Genomic DNA, 20727 nt, shown 5'->3' with positions numbered 1-20727 from the left:
TGAAAAAAAACACTTTGGAAATAAACTTTATCAATTTGAACATACAGGACAAATAACAGAATGAACTTATGACCTAAATCTCACTGTGCTAGAAATGGGGATGTTCATAAAAAATACTGAATTATTTGAACTCTGTGCTCTTGGTTACTATCTTAGCAAGAATAGTTTACTGCATCAGGCTAGTCAATCTTTTCCAATTATCTGTTCTATGTTACAATGCAGTAAAATCAACAAGAACACAATCCTGAAACATCACACAATAAACAAACAGTGGAAACGACCTGAAAACATTTGAATCCTATTCCAGACAAACTGGTGATGATCGATCAAAATAGGTATTTAAAAAGTTAATAGCATTGGTAAAAAATTTACATCTCACACTACCTTTTCCATAAGATGTTTCTTGCCTTGTACTTGGCTCTGATGATCAAGTGGCACATGACAAATCTCATCCTCGAGACAAGCCAAACTTACTGTGCAGCCCATGAGGATAGCGGAGTTGCTCTTTGTTTACCGAGTTCTTCTCGGCACTTTCTTGCAAGATGTTTCAGATTAATCTACAATACTTTCAAACAATCGCCAGATCTTCTGACAACTGGCTATATTCAACTTTCACACTGCAACTGGAACAGGTGATAGAAAATGCATCTGATACGAGTGATGCAGTGGCTACCTTCAATCAACATAAAAGTGACTAAATTGTCACATTCAGTGGAAAAAGCAAGGGATATGTGGTGTGCCTTTGACTCCAGTAAGGAAATGAAGCCTTTCTTCTCCAGTGGGAGGGTTTCTGGATCTGGGTACTACAGCTAGAATATTGTTAGAGGGAAAAAAAAACGTTGGAAACTTCTCAATGTAATTCATCCAATCAGCCAAGAAATATTAAACACTTCAAAAATGACCTACACAAAGAAAAATGACGACATGCTTTTAAAGACATATGGGATAATTATTTCAGAGACAAATACACTGCTCAGAACAGCCATAAATCAACAATTAAACTGGGCAGACAGTCCAAAAGAATTTCAGATCAGATTAAATGATTTTATTTTACTGAAGACACATCATCCAAACAACGCATCAGAATGATGTACACTACCTGCATGTATGTCGCATATACTTAATGATTGTTAATGTCATCTGTAAATACTTCTTTCATGTTATGTCTTTTATTCACAAGAATCACTACACTGAAGTATTCACCCTTATAAGCAAAAACGTTACTTTGGAATTTGAAAAGATGCCTTCGGGGGTCTTTTTTAATGAAATCCAGACCTTCAGCTCTAGCTGAAGTTAAGAACAGCTCAAGTATCAGGAAATGAGCCCCATCTGTTCTTTGTGGGTTCAAATAACATTCTATTAAAATTAGATTTTATAACAACTGAAGCAATAAGCAAATCTCTCTGGTAACTAATGCTGTTTCTATTTATATTTCACTGCTTCTCTTTATTTTCTTCAGATTGTGTATATTAGTATGAAGAAAATGAATTTGATCTTTCTAAAAAATCATTAAATTCAGACAACAAAATAAATAAATTAATGTACTGTCCCCTAAAAATAAAAACAGGCAAAAGAAAAAGTCACGACAGTTCTTTCTCCAGCTAAAGTATCTTGTTCTCCAAATGTTTTTCATTACAGCACTGAGCATTCTCCAACAATCATGAACACTGTTGTTGATGAAACAAATATTATAAAAATCCACAGCAAGGCAGGGGAATTTAAGAGGGAACTGAGTTCAAGATGAAACAAAGACACACTATGCTCTATGATGTAGGTCAAACCCACATAAAGTTTGCTTCTGTTTAATTTTTAAAAAAATGAATTGCAAATTTTCAAAAGGCACTAAATTGCTCTCATATGGTATATTAAGTGACAGCAGAGAGACAGATCAACATTAAGCAGATTTAAACATAGGATAGTTGGCTCTGACCAAGGCATCCACAAAATACTTCATGACTGCAATAGGCTACCTGGATCAATGACAACACACAAAGGTAAAGTCACCAGAGTTAGGGTAGGCAATGGCCTCATGGTATAACTACTCGACTGTTGATCCAGAGTCCCTGGGAATATTCTGGGGACGCAGGTTGGACTCTCGCCATGGGGGAATTTAAATTAAATAATAAGCTAGAATTAAGGGTCTGATGATGACCATGAATCAATTGTCAATGGTTGGAAAACCCATCTGGTTCATTCTTGGCCTCTACCTGCTATGATCTACATGTGATTCCAGAGCTTCCATGTGCTTCACTATTAACTGCCCTCTAGGTAATTAGGGATGGGCAATAAATGGTGGCGTGCCCAGTAACACCCACGTTCCTGTGGATGAACATACACTCCTACTGCAATGCATCAGTAACAGAAACTTTTAGTGTTAAATACAATGGATTTGAAAATCACCCTGGCATCAGTTTTAGGAACAAATTGAATCAATTAAGTTACCCTATAACTGACCACATTGCATCGATCAGCTGAATTATTACAAATCTAAACTTAAAATTTTTGGATTTTTTTCCAATTTTGCAGTTGATTTCCACATTTGCAGTTCTGGAGAAGTGACCTTACAGAAAAACAGATAGATTACACATCCTGGCAATTGGGAGAATCACAATCACTGCTAAATGATCATTTCAACTAATTACAGCAATTCTAAGTAACAACACAATATTTGCAAAAATTAGTATGTCCACATCATACAACTACTCTGACAAAGAGGAAGAAATAACTCTGAATCCTTCTACTTAGAAAAATGAGCAATGGAGAAAGTAATTACAGAAAAATTTTCAAAATTAATATGAAGCACAGAAGTGCAATATCTTGGAATTTATAGATTACTGGTGAAAATGTGTAGGCAATCCAGTTAACTATGCTAATGTGATTTATGTAATATTGAAAGAACAAGAACATTGACTGTTAATGCTTCAGAATGCCTCTCATCCTTTGGTATAACTGTTTGAAGATCCCACTACCTGGACAAGACTTCATAGAAGAATATGGTTTAAAACAAAACAAACTGTTTGAAGTTCTCTAAAACAGTGCAGCCCATCTTTGGCTTCATATGTGAACCTCTTTCTTAGCCTGACATAATGCTGCTAACCATCCACATATTTAGCTCTTTTCAAAGCATCTAAGACAGCTGAATGTGTAAAACAATTGCTCCTAAAGAACAGATAGTTTAAAACTGTTAAGAAATTACTTCAGTATAGGAGTTTAGTTTCAATGTTCCTAACCAGAAGTGTTTGTTTAAAACTGGGAAGGGTTATCTGAAATTGAGAGTGCCTGAGCTCAGGTTTAAGAAGGTGCAAGGAGGAGGCATTGCGATTTTCAAGTCCAGTGAAGTGCAACCAAGGCTAAGTCAAATTCTGTGTGGAACAATAAAGGGAATTCTTCCTCTGGTGTTTGAGTTCTGTAAACAGTGCTGTTGTTATCAATGCATTTGTAGACTACAGTGCGTTTTGAAGTCTTTAAACTTGTATTGTATGTAAATAATTTGGTTTGCTCTATATTGCCTCCCCATCTTTTGGATGCTAAACTTCTGTTTTATTGCTAAAAACCAAAATCTTCAGCATTAGATGTTTGAATTTCAGTAAACGACCACTTATTTGAAACAAAAAGTGAATCAGGTTTACCAAGCCAGATTTCAGTCTGGGATTTGACCTGACCAGTAACATCATCAGCCAGTATCACTACACTTGAGAGGGCAGACAGCTTCAAACTTTCTTGATTAGGTGATCTCACACATGGACCATTTCAGGATTGTCTGAAAGAGATCCTGAGCCAGAGTAGCATTGGCTGCTCAACACCCAACTATTTGCCCCATCATCCTACCCTCAGCATGCTCTGTGGTTTCTCTTCCCAGTTATGCTACCTAGATCACATTCAAATATCATTCACCCAGACTCACTTTCAGCCAGAGAAGGATCCTATGCATTACATTGGAAATAAAATAATTTGATGCCTAAAGTGATTTTTGTTCATTCACTATTTCTGCTACAGTGCAGGTCTTTTGAGTATGTTTCAGGTTATCAGTTCAAAAGATTGTTATGATGGAATAGGAGAGACGCATATTGTATTTATTGATGTATCTTCTCAGTACAAAGTTAAGGCTGTGCTGACACACAGGAACTTATAGTTGAAGACTTACGGCACTACTATTCAAATCTCATTACATGATACTTTTCATGCCAACCTTTGCTGCTAACAAATTGCATTTGTAGTTAAAATTGAAATGCTATTCAAGTTCAAACTAAAATACTGATAAGCAGGTTTGCTTCACTGAAGTTGTCGAAATTGCCTTTCTATCCAGTACATAAAAATGCCCCACTCAGAGGTTTGCTTGACAGCCCTCCAACGTCAACTGTCTGTTACAACATTAATTCACTGGAGCTTTAAATTCCTGTAATCTTTCAATGAGTTATTTATCAACCAAGGAAGCATTATTATTGATTTCAGCCGAGGCCTTTAAGGGATGAGGAACAGTTCAAATACAACCCCACATTGCTCAAAGAAAGAATCATGTACGTCATTCAAATGGCACTGCCGTAAACAATGAATACATGGGAGATAAATAACGAAAAAGGATCACCTCAGAATTTAGCTGACAACTCAAACTTTACTTTTAGGGCTTAACGATCACCCAAGGTTATTAACAAAATATTTTCCCTTCCAATTACCGTTGTCCATTTAATACTCTGCATCTGATGAATATCATTTTAAATTTTCAATGAGGTTGATAAACAAATGACAGATACTCTAAAAGTCCAATTGTGCATCTTTCAGCACAGAGCTCTTCTGCCAAACAATTGGGGCGGCTACAAAAATAATCTCGGTGTACCACATCATTTTTGTGTTTTTTTTTGTCACAACAGGAAGCCTAATGTGCCTCATGGATTTCAAACTGGAAAGAAAAATTGCTGATCTGGTTGAGCATAAAATTTTTAGTCTTGATGTATAACGGTTTATTCATTTATTGCACGTTACTGCTTCTGTTGCCACATCTGCAAAAGCTCAACTCAATGGTGTTTGTTACCCACAGGAAAATTAATGTTAACACTCAGCCACAGTAAAAAGTTTAAACGTTTTGATATTCTGAAGATATATATTACATCGCAAATCCATGTGTTTATTTCATAAATACTTCTGTTAAAACCAGACAAAAAGGTACATGCATTTGGAAAACGTGTGGCCATGATTCTGATGAAAGGTTGTTTAAACCTACAACTGACTAACGAGAGTTAATTTGTCAGACAAAGGCACATTGTGCCATTTACAAAAACATACTGCCTGTTGTGCAATGTAGACTATGAGACTCTGTCAGATTCAAACTACATTTTTAGTTACATGCTATACTTTATGTTCACAAGTTCAAATAAAAAGGTAGACATAAGCATAAATTCACAAAGAATCAATTGATCAGTACCATTGGCTGGAAAATGTTCTTTAACTGCTAGCCCAGTGAGCTAGTAAAGAACTCAAATTAAATAAACTTGACCAATATCAACTTAAAACTCAACACAACACAAACTCAATATCACTGTAGGGTGACAGATTCAAGTTGGTGCACAGAAAGATGTTCTTTTTACCTTCAATATTCTGTTGAATATTTATGAGCTTCACCCTGCACGACCAATGTCACAAATAACCCTGTTTTGTTTAATGTGGGTACATGATGTAGAAAGTAGAATAGGCTTATTTTCAAACTATCACCATCCCTCCATCTTTACTGATGGGCTGAGGAGTGGCAGATGGAGTCTAATTCAGATAAATATGTGGTGCTGCATTTTGGAAAAGCAAATCATAACAGTTCTTATATGCTTCATGGTAAAGTCCTGGGGAGTGTTGCTGAACAAACAGAGCTTGGAGTGCAGGTTCATAGCTCCTTGAAAACAGAGTCGCAGGTGGATAGGATGGCGAAGAAAGTGTTGGGTATGCTGTCCTTTAGTGGTCAGAGTATTGAGTACAGGAGTTGAGAGGTCATATTGCAGCTGTACAGGACATTGGTTAGGCCACTTTTGGAATATTGCGTGCAATTCTGGTCTCCTTCTATCGAAAGGATGCTGTTAGACTTAAAAGGGTTCAGAAAAGATTTACAAGGATGTTGCCAAGGTTGGAGGATTGAACTATAGGGAAAGGCTGAATAGTTTGGGACTGTTTTCCCTGGCGCATTGGAGGCTGAGGGGAGACCTTATAGAGGTTTATAAAATCATGAGGGGCATGGATAGGATAAAGAGACAAGGTATTTTCCCTGGGGTGGGGAGCCCAGAACTAGAGGGCATAGGTTTCGGGTGAGAGGGGAAAGATATAAAAGGGGCATAAAGGCCAACATTTTCACACAGAGGGAATTAGCTGCCAGAGGAAGTGGTGAAGGCTGGTACAATTGCAACATTTAGAAGACATCTGGATGGGTATATAAATAGGAACAGTTAAGTGGGATATGGGCCAAGTGCTGGCAAATGGGACTGGATTAGATTGGGATATCTGGTCAGCATGGACAAGTTAGACTAAAGGGTCTGTTTCTGTGTTGCATATCTATGGCTCTATGACACAAGAGAACCCAACATAGGGTTAAGGGCAATGAGTATGGACAGATGATTGTGATTTCTGTTGATTAACCAGTCTTTTTTCTGGACAGCCAGCTGTAACTAGTAGGGTTTCACAGGGTCAGGGCAAATATTTACAATTTATATGCTTGACTAGAAAGCAGGGAAAGAACGTACTATAGTCAAAATTGTGTACAACATGAAAATAGGTGGGAAAGTAAGATGAAATAAGGAAATAAGAAATTTACAAATGGATATGGACAGGTGAGGTGAATGGGCTCAACTTGAATCAATATAAGGTTATCCATTTTGGTCAGAAGGATAAGAAGTAACTTAATATCTAAAGGGAGAGGCTTCAAAATGTTTCAGTGTTTAGGGATAAGGGTGTCCTTGTGCATTTTTTTATTCACTCGAAGAGCAGATGCTGGAGATCTTAAAAAGAATAAAGGTAGATAAATCTCCAGGACCTGATCAAGGACATTGTGGGAAGCTAGGGAAGAAATTATGGGGCCCCTAGCAGAGATACAGTATCATTTACAGTCAGGAGTGAGGTGCTGGAAGACTGCAGGGTGGCTAATGTTGTGCCTTTATTTAGGAAAGGATGCCAGGAAAAGCAGGGATCGACATGCATTTTGGAAAGTGAAGGACTGACCTGCCATAGTCAGTATGGCTTTGTGCGTGGGAAATCATGTCTCACAATCAGCAGTAGATGTCTGCATGGACTTTACTAAAGCCTTCGACAAGGTTCTGCATGGCAACTGGTTAATAAAGTTAGATCACATGGGATCCAAGGAGAGTTTGCCAACAGGATACAACATTGGATCAACAGTAAGAGACAAAGAGTACTGGTGGGTGGTTGTTTTTCAAACTGGAGGCCTGTGACCAGAGGTTTTCCACAGTGATCACTGTTGTTTGTCATTTACATAAATAATTTGGATGACAATATAGGAAGCATGGTTAGCAAATTTATGAATGACACCATCGGTGGTATAGTAGACAATGAAAAAGGTTATCTCAGATTACAAAAGGGAGCTTATCAATTAGGACAATGGACCAAGGAGTGGCAATTGGAGCGTAATTTATATAAATGCAAGGTTTTGCATTTTGCTAAGAAAAACAAGGGCAGGATTACACAGATAATAGTACGGCCCTGGGGAGTATTGTCGAACACAGAGACCAAGGGGTTCAGTTACACAACTCCTTGAAAGCTGAATCACAGGTAGACAAGGTGGTTAAGGCAGCATTCAGCATGCTTGCCATCACTGCTCAGACCACTGAGTAGTGGAGTTGGGATGTCATGTTGCTGTTGAACAGGACATTGGTGAGGCCAATTTTGGAATACTTTTTACAGTTCTGGTCACCATGCTGTAGGAAGGATATTATGAAGTTGGGGAGGGTATAGAAAAGATTTACAGGGATATTACTAGGACCGGAGGATTTGAATTATAGGGAGAGGCTGGATAGGTTGGGACATTTTTCACTGGAGTATACAAAATTGAGGGGGTGACCTTATAGATGCTTATAAAATTATGAGGGGCATGGATAGGGTAAATAGTGAAGGTCTTTTACTTCTGGAGGGGGAGTTCAAAATTAGAGGGCATAGGTTTAGGGTGAGAGGAGAAAGATTTAAAAGGGACCCGAGGGGTAACTTTTTCACACAGAGAGTGGTTCTTGTGTAGAATAAACTGGCAGAGGAAGTGATAGATGTAGATACAGTTGAGAATGTGTATAGGGTATGAACAGACAGGGAAAGAGTTGCGTTCTGAGTTTTGTGAAACAAGAGGTTCAGCTGAGCATGATTCAGATCAGATCAGAACTTACAGTTAATAATGGGGTGCTGGTGGCAAGGGTAATGGGCTAACAAGGTGAAAAATATTCATTACGTGAAGTCTGTTAAGGTTAAGAACATTCATTGTGTAACAGCAGATGGCTTAATCTCCACTATTAACACTCGCTGATTCTAACAGTCACCCAATCAATATGTATGTTGCCTTATCTGGATGCTCCTCCCTGTAAAAAGACTATATACTTCATTAAAAAACTGCTGTTCAAGAGGGAAGACTGAGAGCTCATGTCTCTGTGCACATGGACGATCATTCTCTTTCCCTCCAGGGCCCGGAATAAAGATGGAGGTAAAACTATACTGTGCCTTTGACTGAGGGGGGGGGGAAACTGGACGAGACAGTTACAACATTTAAAAGACATTTAGGCAGGTACATGAAAAGGAAATGTTAAGAGGGATATGGGCTAAATGCAGGCAACTGGGACAAGTTAAGTTTGGGAAACTTGGTCAGCATGGATGAGTTCAACCAAAGGGTCTGTTTCCTTCTTGTATGACTCTATTACATGGGTATCGCTGATTGGGCCAGCATTTACCGCCCTTCCCTAGTTGCCCTGGAGGGGCTGGTGGAGAGTAATCTTCTTGAACCACTGTAGCCCACGTGCTGTAGTTGGACCTACAATGCCTTTAGGGAGGAAATTCCATGATTTTAAGCCAGCGACAGTAAAGCAATGGTGAAATACTTTCAAATCAGGATGATGAGTGCCTGGAGGAGAACTTGTAGCTGATGGTGTTGCCATGTATCTGCTGGCCTTGTCCTCCGAGATGAAAAATGATGGTGGATTTAGAAGCTGCTGTCTATGATCTTTATGGAGTTGCTGCAGTGCATCTTGTAGATAGTACACACTGCTGCAACTGAGCAGCGGTGGTGGGGGGAGTGGATGCTAATGGATGTGGTGCCAATTAAGCAGATGCTTTGTCATGGTTGGTGTCAAGTTTCGTGAGTGTTTTTGGAGCTGTACCCATCCAGGTAAGTGGGGAGTATTCCATCAAACTCCTGACTTGTGCCTTGTAGATGGTGGACAGATTTTGGAGAGTCAAGAAGGGAGTTGTTCACCACAGGATTCCTAGCCTCTGACCTGCTCTTTTAGCCACTATACTTACATGGCCAGACCAGTTGCGTTTCTAGTCAATAGTGACCCCCAGGATGTTGATAGTGTGGGATTCAGTGACAGTAACAACATTGAATGTCAAGGGATGGGATTAGATTGTCTCTTCTGGTCATTGCTTGGCATTTGTGTGGCACAAATGTTACTTGTCACCTCAAACCTGGATATTGTCCAAGGGGAGCATTGGCCGAGTGGTATTATCACTAGATTATTAATCCAAAAACCCAGGTAATATTCTGGGAACCTGGCTTTGAATCCAGCCATGGCAGATGGTGAAATCTGAATTCAGTAAAAATCTGGAAAGAAAGAGTTTAAATGATGACCACGAAACCATTACCGATTGTCAGGAAAAACCTCAAGTTCTTTAACATTATTTCGGAATAAAATCTGCCATCCTTACCTGGTCTAGCCTGCATGTAACCCCAGATCCACAACAATATGGTTAACTCTTAACTGCCCTCTGGTTAATTAGTGATGGCTAATAAATGCTGGTCCTTCCTCTGAATGAATTCTTTAAAAAGACCCTGTTGTTCTTGAATGTGGATCTGAGGTGGAAACTTCAGTATCTGAGAAGTCACAAATGGTGTTGAATATTACAGCATCATCAGCAAACATCTTCATTTCTGATCTCATGATGGAGGGAAGGTGAAGCAGCCGAAGATGGTTAAGCCTATGGCAATATCCTGAGGAACTCCTGCAGAAATATCCTGAAGCAGAGACAATATACCTCAAACAGGCCGTTCAGCTGTAACGCATGTTTTGTAAACCAGAATTCACTAGAACATGATTGACGGGTTGGGGACACTGCTTCTAAAGCATGAACCTTTAAAACATGTGTTGGCTATAATGTGATTACGTCACCAACACTTTAAGCGCTGTTTCTAAAGCGCAATTTTTCTATGACAAGGGGTTGCACAAGGCCGCAACCACCTCTATAACCATCTTTACCTGAGTTGCAGAAAGCTAACGCACAGGTACTGCAGGTAATCAGGAGGATAAATGGAATTTCGTCATTCATTGCGAAAAGCAGTAAAGCTTAAAAGCAAGGAAGTTTTGTTACACCTATAAGGATTCAGTGAGACCACATTTGGAGTATTGCATACAATTTTATTCCCCTTACATGAAGAAGGATGTAAATGCATTTGAGGCAGTTCAGAGAAGGTTCACTAGATTAACTCCTACAATGAAAGGCATGTTGTGTGTGGACAGATTGAACAGTTTAGCCCCATATTTGTGAGTTTAGAAGGATAATAGGAAACCCAGTAGAGGAATGCTAGATGTGAAATGGGATTGACAAAGTAGACATAGAGCAAAGGTTTCCCTTTGTTGGGCAAACTAGTACTTGAGATCAGAGTTTTAACTTGAAGGGAGCATGTTTAGATAAAAGATGAAGAGGAATTATTTCTCTCAAATGTTTATGAATCTGTGGGATTCATTACCACAGAATGCAGTGGACAGTGAATAAATTTAAAGAGGAGATAGACAATTTTTTAGCAATAAAATAAAGGGTAATGGGGAGCAGGCAGGAACATGGAGTTGAGGCCTAGCTCAGAATCAGCCAAGATCATATTAAATGGTTGAACAGGCTCAAAGATTGGAACTGTCTACTGCCCCTATGACACCTATTGAACTTTTATGTAAAAAAAGCACCAAATGTGTTTCACAAAGGCGTGCAGAAAAAAAGTAACTGAGGCAAAAAGATTAGGAATGGTGACCAAAGGCTGGGTAAAACTGGTAAATATCATGACAGTCATAAAAAGAAGGAATCGGGGATGAAGGAGAAGAATTTCGGGAGACACCTCAGGGCACTAGTCTATTTTGTCAAGAGGATGGTGATCAATGGTAGAAATTTTTAGGATTTCACACAGCAATAATGGGGTGTCAGTGATACATTCATAACCAGGGTGGTGTGTGACTTGAAGTTGTTCCATGTCTGTGCTAAGCAAACTGTACTGACAGCATGATAGCTTATGGACAGCAGAAATTTGAACAGGATTAAATTTGAAGGTGGCAGCATGTGCACTGAACTAAAAGAAGAACTGAAGAATGTTACAATGGTAAAAATAGGCTGTTTTTGTGGTGGAAATGACAACAAGTTGGAACTTAAATTTGAGGTTAAACAGGACACTGTAATTGCAAACAGTCTGGTTCATCCAGAGACTTTAACCAGGAAGAGGAATGGAGTCAGTAGCAATGGTCGAGACTTTCTTTCCACCTCCCCTGAGGATGTGAAATTGATAATTGCAGTATTTTCCAAACTTAAACTGGATGAAATTATGGTTTATCCAAGACTGAGTATAGGACAAATAAACATACAGCATAGAAGCAATCTGGAAAGGTTAAGAGAGGTGGAAAAAGAAAAAGCTGGATATCATCAGCATTCACAATCATATGGCCTATATGTGCAGAATATACTCCCCAGCAGCATGCTGGTAGGAGAAGGCAGGGCCCACAGTGGATCCATGGGGCCTTTCAAATGTGGGCCTAGTCAGGAAGTGAAGAGAAGCCACAACTGGAGATTGAATTAGAATCATAGAGATGTACAGTACAGGAACATACCCTTCAGTCCAATGCATCCATGCCAACCAGATATCATAAATTAATCTAGTCCCATTTGCCAGCATTTGGCCCACATCCCTCTAAACCCTTCCTATTCATGTACCATCCACTGTACCAGCCTCCATCGCTTCCTCTGGCAGCTCATTCCATAAATGTACCACCCTCTAAATGAAAAAGTTGTCCCTTAGGTCCCTTTTATATCTTTCCCCTCTCACCCTAAGCCTATGTCCGCTAGTTTTGGACTCCCCTATTCTGGAAAAAAGACCATGGCTATTCACCCTGTCCATTCTCCTCAATATGTTGTTGTAAACCTCTATCATGTCACCCCTCAGCCTCTGATGCTCCAGGGAAAATAGCCTTTCAACCTCTCCCTCTAGCTCAAACCCTCTGGCCCCAGCAACAGCCTTGTCAATCTTTTCTGAACCCTTTCAAGTTTCACAACATCCTTCCTACAGCAGAGAAATCAGTCAATAGTAATCAAATGGAACTAGATAATAGCCAAGCATTAGAGGATAATAGTTTAATGTCATTCTTTTGAAGATGAAAAGGAATTGCCACTTTGCCAGTTCTCTGTGAAATTAATAACTATAAATGTTTCAAAACATTAAATGCTTCACATTTATGCTTATTTACAGCTTCGAATTATGCTAATAATAGCATTTGAGCCCAAAACCTCGCCGGGAACCTTCTGGGAATAGATCAGGAAGAGGTAGAAATTCCATCCACTCTATGGCTGCATCTATGATCCTGTTTAAAATCCAAAATGCAAATGTTAAACAAGCGCCCACTTCATTTTGCAATCCCGGAGAACAATATTGCTGCAGTCAGGAGATAGCCTTTCAGGTAGTAACATCACCAAGATTTGATGATAATTTGAAATCTTAGCGTGAATTATGCATTTGTATTTAACACTGTCTGATTGGCTAACGATGCCATTATTTAAGAAAGGTGGTAAGAAAAAGCCAGGGAACTATAAACTGGTGAGCCTGACATCGGTGGTGGGAAAGTTGTTGGAGGGGATTCGAAGGAGCAAAATTTACGTAGATTTGGAAAGGCAAGGACTGATTAGGGATAGTCAACAGGGCTTTGAGCATGGGAAATCATGTGTCTCTAAATCTTGAATAAGTGACCAAAAGGATTGACGAAGGTAGAGTGGTGGACGTAGTCAATACAGACTTCAGTAAGATATTCAACAAGATTCTGCAAGGTAGACAGGTTAGCCAGTTGAGATCACATAGAATACAGGGATAACTAGCCACTTGGACGCATAACTGGATCGAAGGTTGGAGGCAGAGGATGGTGGTGGAAATCGGTTTTTGGACAGGACTATGACCAGTGTTGTGCCACAAAGATCAGTGCTAGGTCCACTGCTTTTCATCATTTATATAAATAATTTGAATGCGAATACAAGAGGTATGATTAGTAAGTTTGCAGATGACACCAAAATTGGTGGTATAGTAGGCAGCAAAGAAGGTTACCTCAGAGTACAACAGGACCTAGATCAGAAACAAAATAGAAATTGCTGGAAAAGCTCAGCAGGTCTGACAACATCTGTGGAGAGAAATCAAGAGTCAATGTTTCAGGTCAAACTGACCCTTCCTCAGAATTGACCCTCCTCAAACCAATGGGATCTTTATCAGATAGGCAAATGGGCCAAGGATGACAAGTGGAATTTAATTTTGATAAATGTGAGGTGCTGCATTTTGGAAAGGCAAATCAGGGCAGGGCTCATACACTTAATGGCAAGGTCCTGAAGAGTGTTGCTGAACAAAGAGATCTTGGAATACAGGTTCACAGTTCCTTGACAAAGTGGAGTCACAGCTAGACAGGATCATGAAAGCAGTGTTTGGTACACATGCCTTTATTGGACAGTGCATTGAATATAGGAGTTGGACAATCATGTTGTGGCTGTGCAGGTCATTGGTTAGGTCATTTTTGGAATACTGTATTCAATTCTGATCCACCTGCTATCGGAAAGATGTGGTGAAATTTCTAAGGGTTCAGAAAAGATTATAAGGATATTGACAGGCTTGGAGGGTTTGAGCAAGAGGGAGAAGCTGAGGGGTGACCTAATAAAAGTTTATAAAATCAAGAAGGGCATGGAAAGGATGAATAATCAAGGTCTTTTCTCAGGGTAGGGGAGTCCAAAACTAGAGGATAGAGGTTTCAGGTGAGAGGGGAAAGGGACCTGTGGGATGATGTTTTCACACAGACGGTGGTGCGTATATGGAATGAACTGCCAGGGGAAGTGATGGAGGCTGGTATAATTACAACATTTAAAATGCATCTGGATGGGTATAGGATTAGGAAGGGTTTGCAAGAATATGGACCAAATACTGGCAAATGAGATGAAATTAATTTAGGATATCTGGGTGGCATAGACGAATTGAACCAAAGGGTCTGTTTCTGTGTTGTACATCTCTATGATTCTGTGACACTGCATCCCATGGCAGGAACGCTGGAACTCTAGTAGGGCTAACAAATTTGCACAATCTACTAGTTTCCTGACATGCATGCCTGAGGAGATATGTGCAAAAAGCTGTTGATCCAATTCTTGTGGAATTTAGAAAGATAATACAAACAAAAAAAGACCTGAAAAAATATTTATACCAGAAATTCTCACTCTCCCTGGTAGATATTTCTGGCTTTGTACTATAGGAATCTCAGGATGTTTGAATTGATTTAGAATACTTGCTCTGATAATATCATTAAAACTCCATTGCTCATGTGAAAAATATTAAAACACAAAGTTTACAACAGTAGGATGCTGAAGCACACGTTAGGCCAAAGGGGAAAACACAGAGTTTCCCACAGTGAGAATTTGCAAAATCCTTCTACATCCGGTCGCTGCTGAGTGTCCAACAAACAGTACTAGTGTGCTCGGTAAGAGAGTGTGTGTGTGTGAGTGAGTGAGAGAGAGAGATTGGACTATAATTTACTATATTCACTATATGCAGTGCATTCCTTAGGCTGTTTACTCCTATGCAGTGCACTCCTTAGCCCAATTGCAAATCTTGAGGTGTTCGCGCCTTCCAAGATACTCCTTTTCCACTTGGGAATCACACCGGCACAAGACCATCCAAAGTGTCTGTGGGAATGCCGCATTTTGCCAGTGAAGCCTTGAGGGTTTTACTGAAGCCCTTAATCTGTCCACCTGGGGCTCGCCTGCTGGTATTAAACCTGGGAGTAAAGCACCTGCTAGGGGAATTCTCCTGCTGGTCGTGTGGATGAGATGCCCAGCCCATCATAGCTTATCAAGGGCAGTCAGTACCTCGATACTGGGGATGTTGGCCTAGTTGAGGATGCTGCTGATGCTTTCTTCCCAATGGATTTGCAGGATTGTGCACAGACAGCATTAGTGGTACTGCTCCAGTGCTTGAGGTGTCTGCTGTAGACTGTCCATGTCTCACAGCCAGATAGGAGGTCAACAACCTCATACAATCAGCTCCTGTTTACACTAACAACATTGTGGCTTCACTCCTTTTTTTGTAGATGTCAGCATTTTCCGTTTTCAAAGAAACTAAAAATTTGTGGTCTCTATGAAGATCAAAACGATAGAGTCTACACCTCTGCATTCTAAGTTACTTCATGTGAACTCCTTTTCTTAATCATAAGACTGAATTAACAGAAGTTGCTTGCATACTCTAACTCACATTTCATTTGAGTTCTCAACAAATGAACATGTCTTGGAGAGCCTCACTGGATCAAAAGCTGCTGCTGAGCAAAAGGAAGGAAGGAAGGAGTGATTCTGTTTTGGGTCAATGTTCATGGGAAAGAAAGTTGTTGAAAGTCAGGTAGCAGATAGTGAAACACAATGATTCGAGAGGGAACAGCCAAATGCAAGGTCTCAGTGAGACGATGCGTGGCAAAGCAAGAATGAGGAAGGTGGAGAAAAACATGTCACAGCAGTAGAAAGTGCAAAAAGAATGTATGACTCCCCCCATTCACATCAGTCTTCAACAACTTGAATGTGGCCACCTCAGCTCAGAACTCTTCTGCTTCTAATATTCTCTTAAACTCAGGTTTTATATCTAAAACTCTCTCTCTCCCCTCAGCTCGGCTAAATCAGAAGCTTTGCTCACTATTACCTCAGTCCTTCCCTTAACATGAATTCAATATGCCCTAGAAGGTAAGGAAAGAAATTTAGATATCATTTCGCTGTTGAATGGGAAGCCAATGGGAATTATCCACATGGGAGTGCAAAGAACTTTAAAGTGACGTTTGAGATTGTCCACAATGGAGCTCTAATCTGTTTTAGTTAATGGAGGCTGCAAGTGAGAGGTTGACAAAAAAAGTGTGAAGATGACAGCAACAGATATGAGTTTCAACAACAGTGGAGGAGATTCCAGGTTAAAAGTCATTGCTGGTGGCTGAGTAGCTGCAAAATGCAATACAGTAACTCACCAAAACAAGTATAGCATAAACATCACCATCATTGGCTTTCCCTGCATATCATTCTCCATTCCTTCACTACCACTGGATCAAGCTCCTGAAACTACCTTACTAACTGCACAGTGAATATACCATGTCATGATCAAATAAAGCAATAAAATTGATGGACCAGCTCAGAATTGAAGTTAAGCCTGAGATTGATTCAAGTTCTTTGTATGCTGCTCCAACAGTTATTTATGCCAGGCAGAAAAAAAATCATTATTATGTTGCCCAGAGGCCCTGAATACCAACTACAATGCCTGGATGTCAAAAATCCACAACACAGCAATAATGTTTGCTTTTAAACAGTCAAATATCCGTATGTGAAGAACACAGGCATGGATATGCCATATGAGAGTCTTACATTTCACATCAAGTGGTAGGTCTTGATTAATGATCTTCCTGAGGAGTTGATACAAATTAATGCTTTATTCAGATTAGTACTTATAAAAGTACTAATCAGTGGTTAGCACTGCTGCCTCAAAGCACCAGGGTCCCAGGTTCAATTCCAGCTTTGGACGACTGCCTGTGTGGAGTTTGCACATTCTCCCCATGTCTGCGTGGGTTTCCTCTAGGTGCTCCGGTTTCCTCTCAGTCCAAAGATGTACAGGTCAGGTGAATTGGCCATGCTAAATTGCCCCATAGTGTTAGGTGCATTAGTCAGAGGGAAATGGGTCTAGGTGGGTTACTCTTCGGAGGGTTGGTGTAGATTTGTTGGGCCGAAGGGCCTGTTTTCCCACTGTAGGGAACCTAATCTAATCTGAAAAAAAGTAACGAGCAGGTTAGACCAAGGAGAGCCAATAGATGTTATCTATCTGGAAGGCTTTTGACAAGGTGCTGCATAGGAGGCTACTGAATAAGATAAAGGCCTACAGTGTTTGAGGCAAAGCGCTAGCATGGATAGAAGTTTGGCTGTCTGGCAGAAAGAGTGGGAATAAAAGGGTCCTTCTCAGGATGGCAGCTGGTGACAAGTGGTGTTCCACAAGGCTCAGTGTTGGGACCACAACTTTTCACTATATAACAAGCAAGATGAAGGAACTGAGGGCATTCTGGCTAAGTTTGCAAACAATACAAAGATAGGTAGAGGGATAGGTAGCATTGAGTTGGCAGGGAAGTTGCAGAAGGATTTGGACAGGTTAGTAGAGTGAGCAAAGAAGTGGCAAATGGAGTACAGTGTGGGAAAATGAGAAGTTATGCACTTTGGTAGGAAGAAAAGAAGCATGGAATATTTTCTAAATGGGGAAAAATTCAGAAGCCTGAAGTGCAAAGAGACTTGGGAGTTCTAGTCCAGGATTCTCTCAAGTTAAACTTGTTGGTTGATTCAGTATAGGAAGGCAAATGTAATGTTGGCATTTATTTTGAGGACTTGAATATAAAAGTAGGGGTGTCCTTTTCAGGCTTTATAAGGCTCTGGTCAGACCACATCTGAAGTATTGTGCTCAGTTTTGGTCCCCATATCTCAGGAAGGATGCACTGACCCTGGAGCATGTTCAGAGGAGGTTCACAAGCATAGCCCCTGGAATGAAAAGCTTAACATATGAGGAACGTTTGAAGACCCTGGGTTTATACTTAATGGAGTTTAGAAGGATGAGGGGTGGGGGGGGGGGGGGGGGAGGGTCTAAGTGAAACATACAAAATACTGAATGGCCTGGACAGTGTAGATGTTCGGAAGATGTTTCCATTGGTTGGACAGGACCTGAGGGCGTGGCCTTAGAGTAAAGGGAAGACCTTTTAGAACTGAGGTGAAGAGAATCTTCTTCAGCCGGAGAGCAGTGAACTGACGGAATTCACCGCCAAAGGCGGCTATGGAGACCAAGTCAATGAGTATATTTAAGACAGCGATGATAGGTTCTTGATTGTCAAGGCAATCAAGGGTTACGGGAAGAAAGCAAGGCAAGGGGGTTGAGAAACTTATCAGCCATGAGTAAATGATGGAGCAGTCTTGATGGGCTGAATGACCTAATTTCTACTCATATGTCTTACAGATGCTTTTCTAATCCCCAAATGAAACAGCTTGATGATGATTAGGTATGCATTGTATTAAAGAGATATCTGTATCTTTATTATAATTTATAACAAATTTCCCTACATTTACATACATGAAGAGTATTCCTTTTTGAGTTAGCAAACAAATTACAATCCTACAAATTCTAAAACAAGAATATGTGACAGCCTCACAAAAGGCTTAAGAAAAATGTTCATATTAATTTCATATTGATCTGTGTTTTAACTTCCTTAGTCTCTTCTTGAGATCATTACACATCTTTGAGCAGAAATCCACCCGAGGTGAGATTTGGATTTAACAGGAAAGCTTATGTAAAGATCCCCAATAAATTCTGGAATTCTTTCACAATTAGTTTGTGACGCTTCAAAACAAAAAGTATTTTTTGTTCTTTCCTTACGTTAGCTCCTTAAATATGCCTGGCTACTTTGATTTAAATTTTCTCTCATTCGGTTCCTACTGCAGATTCTTCAGTCACCAGCATAAGTCCAAATATCTGGAGCATCCATTGTGAGCAATATACCTTTTTTTTGCCATTATTTCTTGATTGAGCGAAGTATGGGTGACAACATATTTTGTTTAATTTTTGACATATGATTACAAATTTGAAATTCATTCAGCTTGTTATCTCTAGTTGCACTGTCAATTGAACTTTCGAAAAAATAGATCATAAGACCACAAAGTTTAGGACAGAATTAAGCCATGTGGCCCATCAAGTGTATTCTGCTATTCAGGCGCAGCTGATGTCTTTCTCAACAACACATTTCTGCCTTCTACCCATAACCTTTGATGCCTTTATTAATCAAGAACCTACCTAGCTCTGTCCTGAAGACACTCAATGACTTGAACTCCACAGCCTTCCGTAGCAATGAGTTCCATAGATTCACCAACTTCTGGCGAAAGAAATTCATCATAATCTCAATTCTCAAGGGTTATTCCTTCACTCTCAGGCTGTCCCTTGGATCACAGTCTGTCCTACCAGTACAAACATTGCCTCCACATCCATCCTGTCAAGGTTTCTCGACATAAAGTAAATCTCAATGAGATCCCCTTCATCCTTCTAAACAAAGTACAGCCTCAGAGTCCTCAATTGCCCACTCCTCGTGGGAGGAGCCCTTCATTCCTTGGATCATTTTTGAAAACCTCCTAAGAAACCCCTCTAACATCTAGCAAGTCCTTCCTTAAAATCGGAGCCCAAAACTGCTCACAATATTCCAAATGTGGTCTGACAGCAGCCTTATACAGCCTCAGCAATACATTTCAGTTTTTGTATTCTAGCCCTCTTGAAATGAATGCCAACATTGCATTTGCTTTCCTAAATGCCCACTGAATCTGGAGGTTAATCTTCAGAGAATCCTGAACTAGGACTCCCAAGTCCTTTTTTGTTTCAGATTACCACTGCCTTTCCCCATATAGAAAATATTCTACCCTTTATTCTTCCTACCAAAATGCGTAACCTAAGATTTTCCCACGCTTCATTTCATCTGCCACTTCTTTGCCCCCTAACCTTGCCTGTCCAAGTTCTTCTACAACCTTTACACTCCAACACTACCTGTCCCTCCACCTGTCTTTGTGAAATCTCAAAATTTAGCAACAATGCCAGCAATTGCTTCAACCAGAATGTTAATGTATAGCATGAATAATTACTGTCTAAACATTAATCTTAGCCAAACTCCATTGGTTGCAGGCTGTCATCCTAGAAATTACCCTTGTCTCCCCACTCTGTCTTCTGCCAATCAGCAAATGCTTTATCCATGCTAGTACCTTTCCCCTAACACCATGGGCTTTTATCTTATTTAGTAGCCTCCTGTGCTGCACCTTGTCAAAGACCATCTGTAGAACCAAATAGATCACACCCACTGGCTCTCTTCTATCAAACCTGCTCATTACCTCCTTAAAGAATTCCAACAGATTTGTCAATGCCTGCGTATTCAGTCCTGTTTTATCATGCAGTGACGCTGCAATCACGTCATTCAGAATGGACTTTTTAATAGTGACCTTTCCAACAACCCGGGTAAAGCTAACAGGGCTAATATTTCCCATTTCTGCATCCCTCCCTTCTTAAACAGATGTATTATTATATTAGCCATTTTCCAGTTCTCGGAGACAAAAAGAGAAATTGCTGGAAAATCTCAGCAAGTCTGGCAGCATCTGTTGGAAGAAATCAGACTGAACACTTTGGGTCGAGTGACCCTTCCTCAGAATGTCAGTTTAAATACAGAAAATATGGTGGGAGAAGGGGTTTAA

At 40.0% G+C, this 20727-nt stretch overlaps 1 protein-coding gene across 2 annotated transcripts in view; it reads right to left on the bottom strand.

Moving 5' to 3' along the window:
• LOC140480585 (tensin-3-like) overlaps positions 1–20727 on the bottom strand; it is a 426853-nt gene that overhangs the window by 342604 nt on the left and 63522 nt on the right. Inside the window, exon 1 of one of the 2 annotated variants that reach the window (XM_072575635.1) lies at positions 385–800. The exons of the other annotated variant lie outside the window; for it this stretch is intronic. Within the exon in view, the coding sequence (XP_072431736.1) occupies positions 385–486 (102 nt within the window). The 5' untranslated portion in view covers positions 487–800. Of the gene's footprint in view, positions 1–384; positions 801–20727 lie in introns of those variants that run through there. 2 annotated transcript variants of the gene reach the window in all.

The sequence above is a fragment of the Chiloscyllium punctatum genome, chromosome 8 (assembly GCF_047496795.1).
Source record: "Chiloscyllium punctatum isolate Juve2018m chromosome 8, sChiPun1.3, whole genome shotgun sequence".
Taxonomy (NCBI): Eukaryota; Metazoa; Chordata; class Chondrichthyes; order Orectolobiformes; family Hemiscylliidae; genus Chiloscyllium; species Chiloscyllium punctatum.
This window is presented reverse-complemented; position numbering and strand designations above follow the sequence as displayed.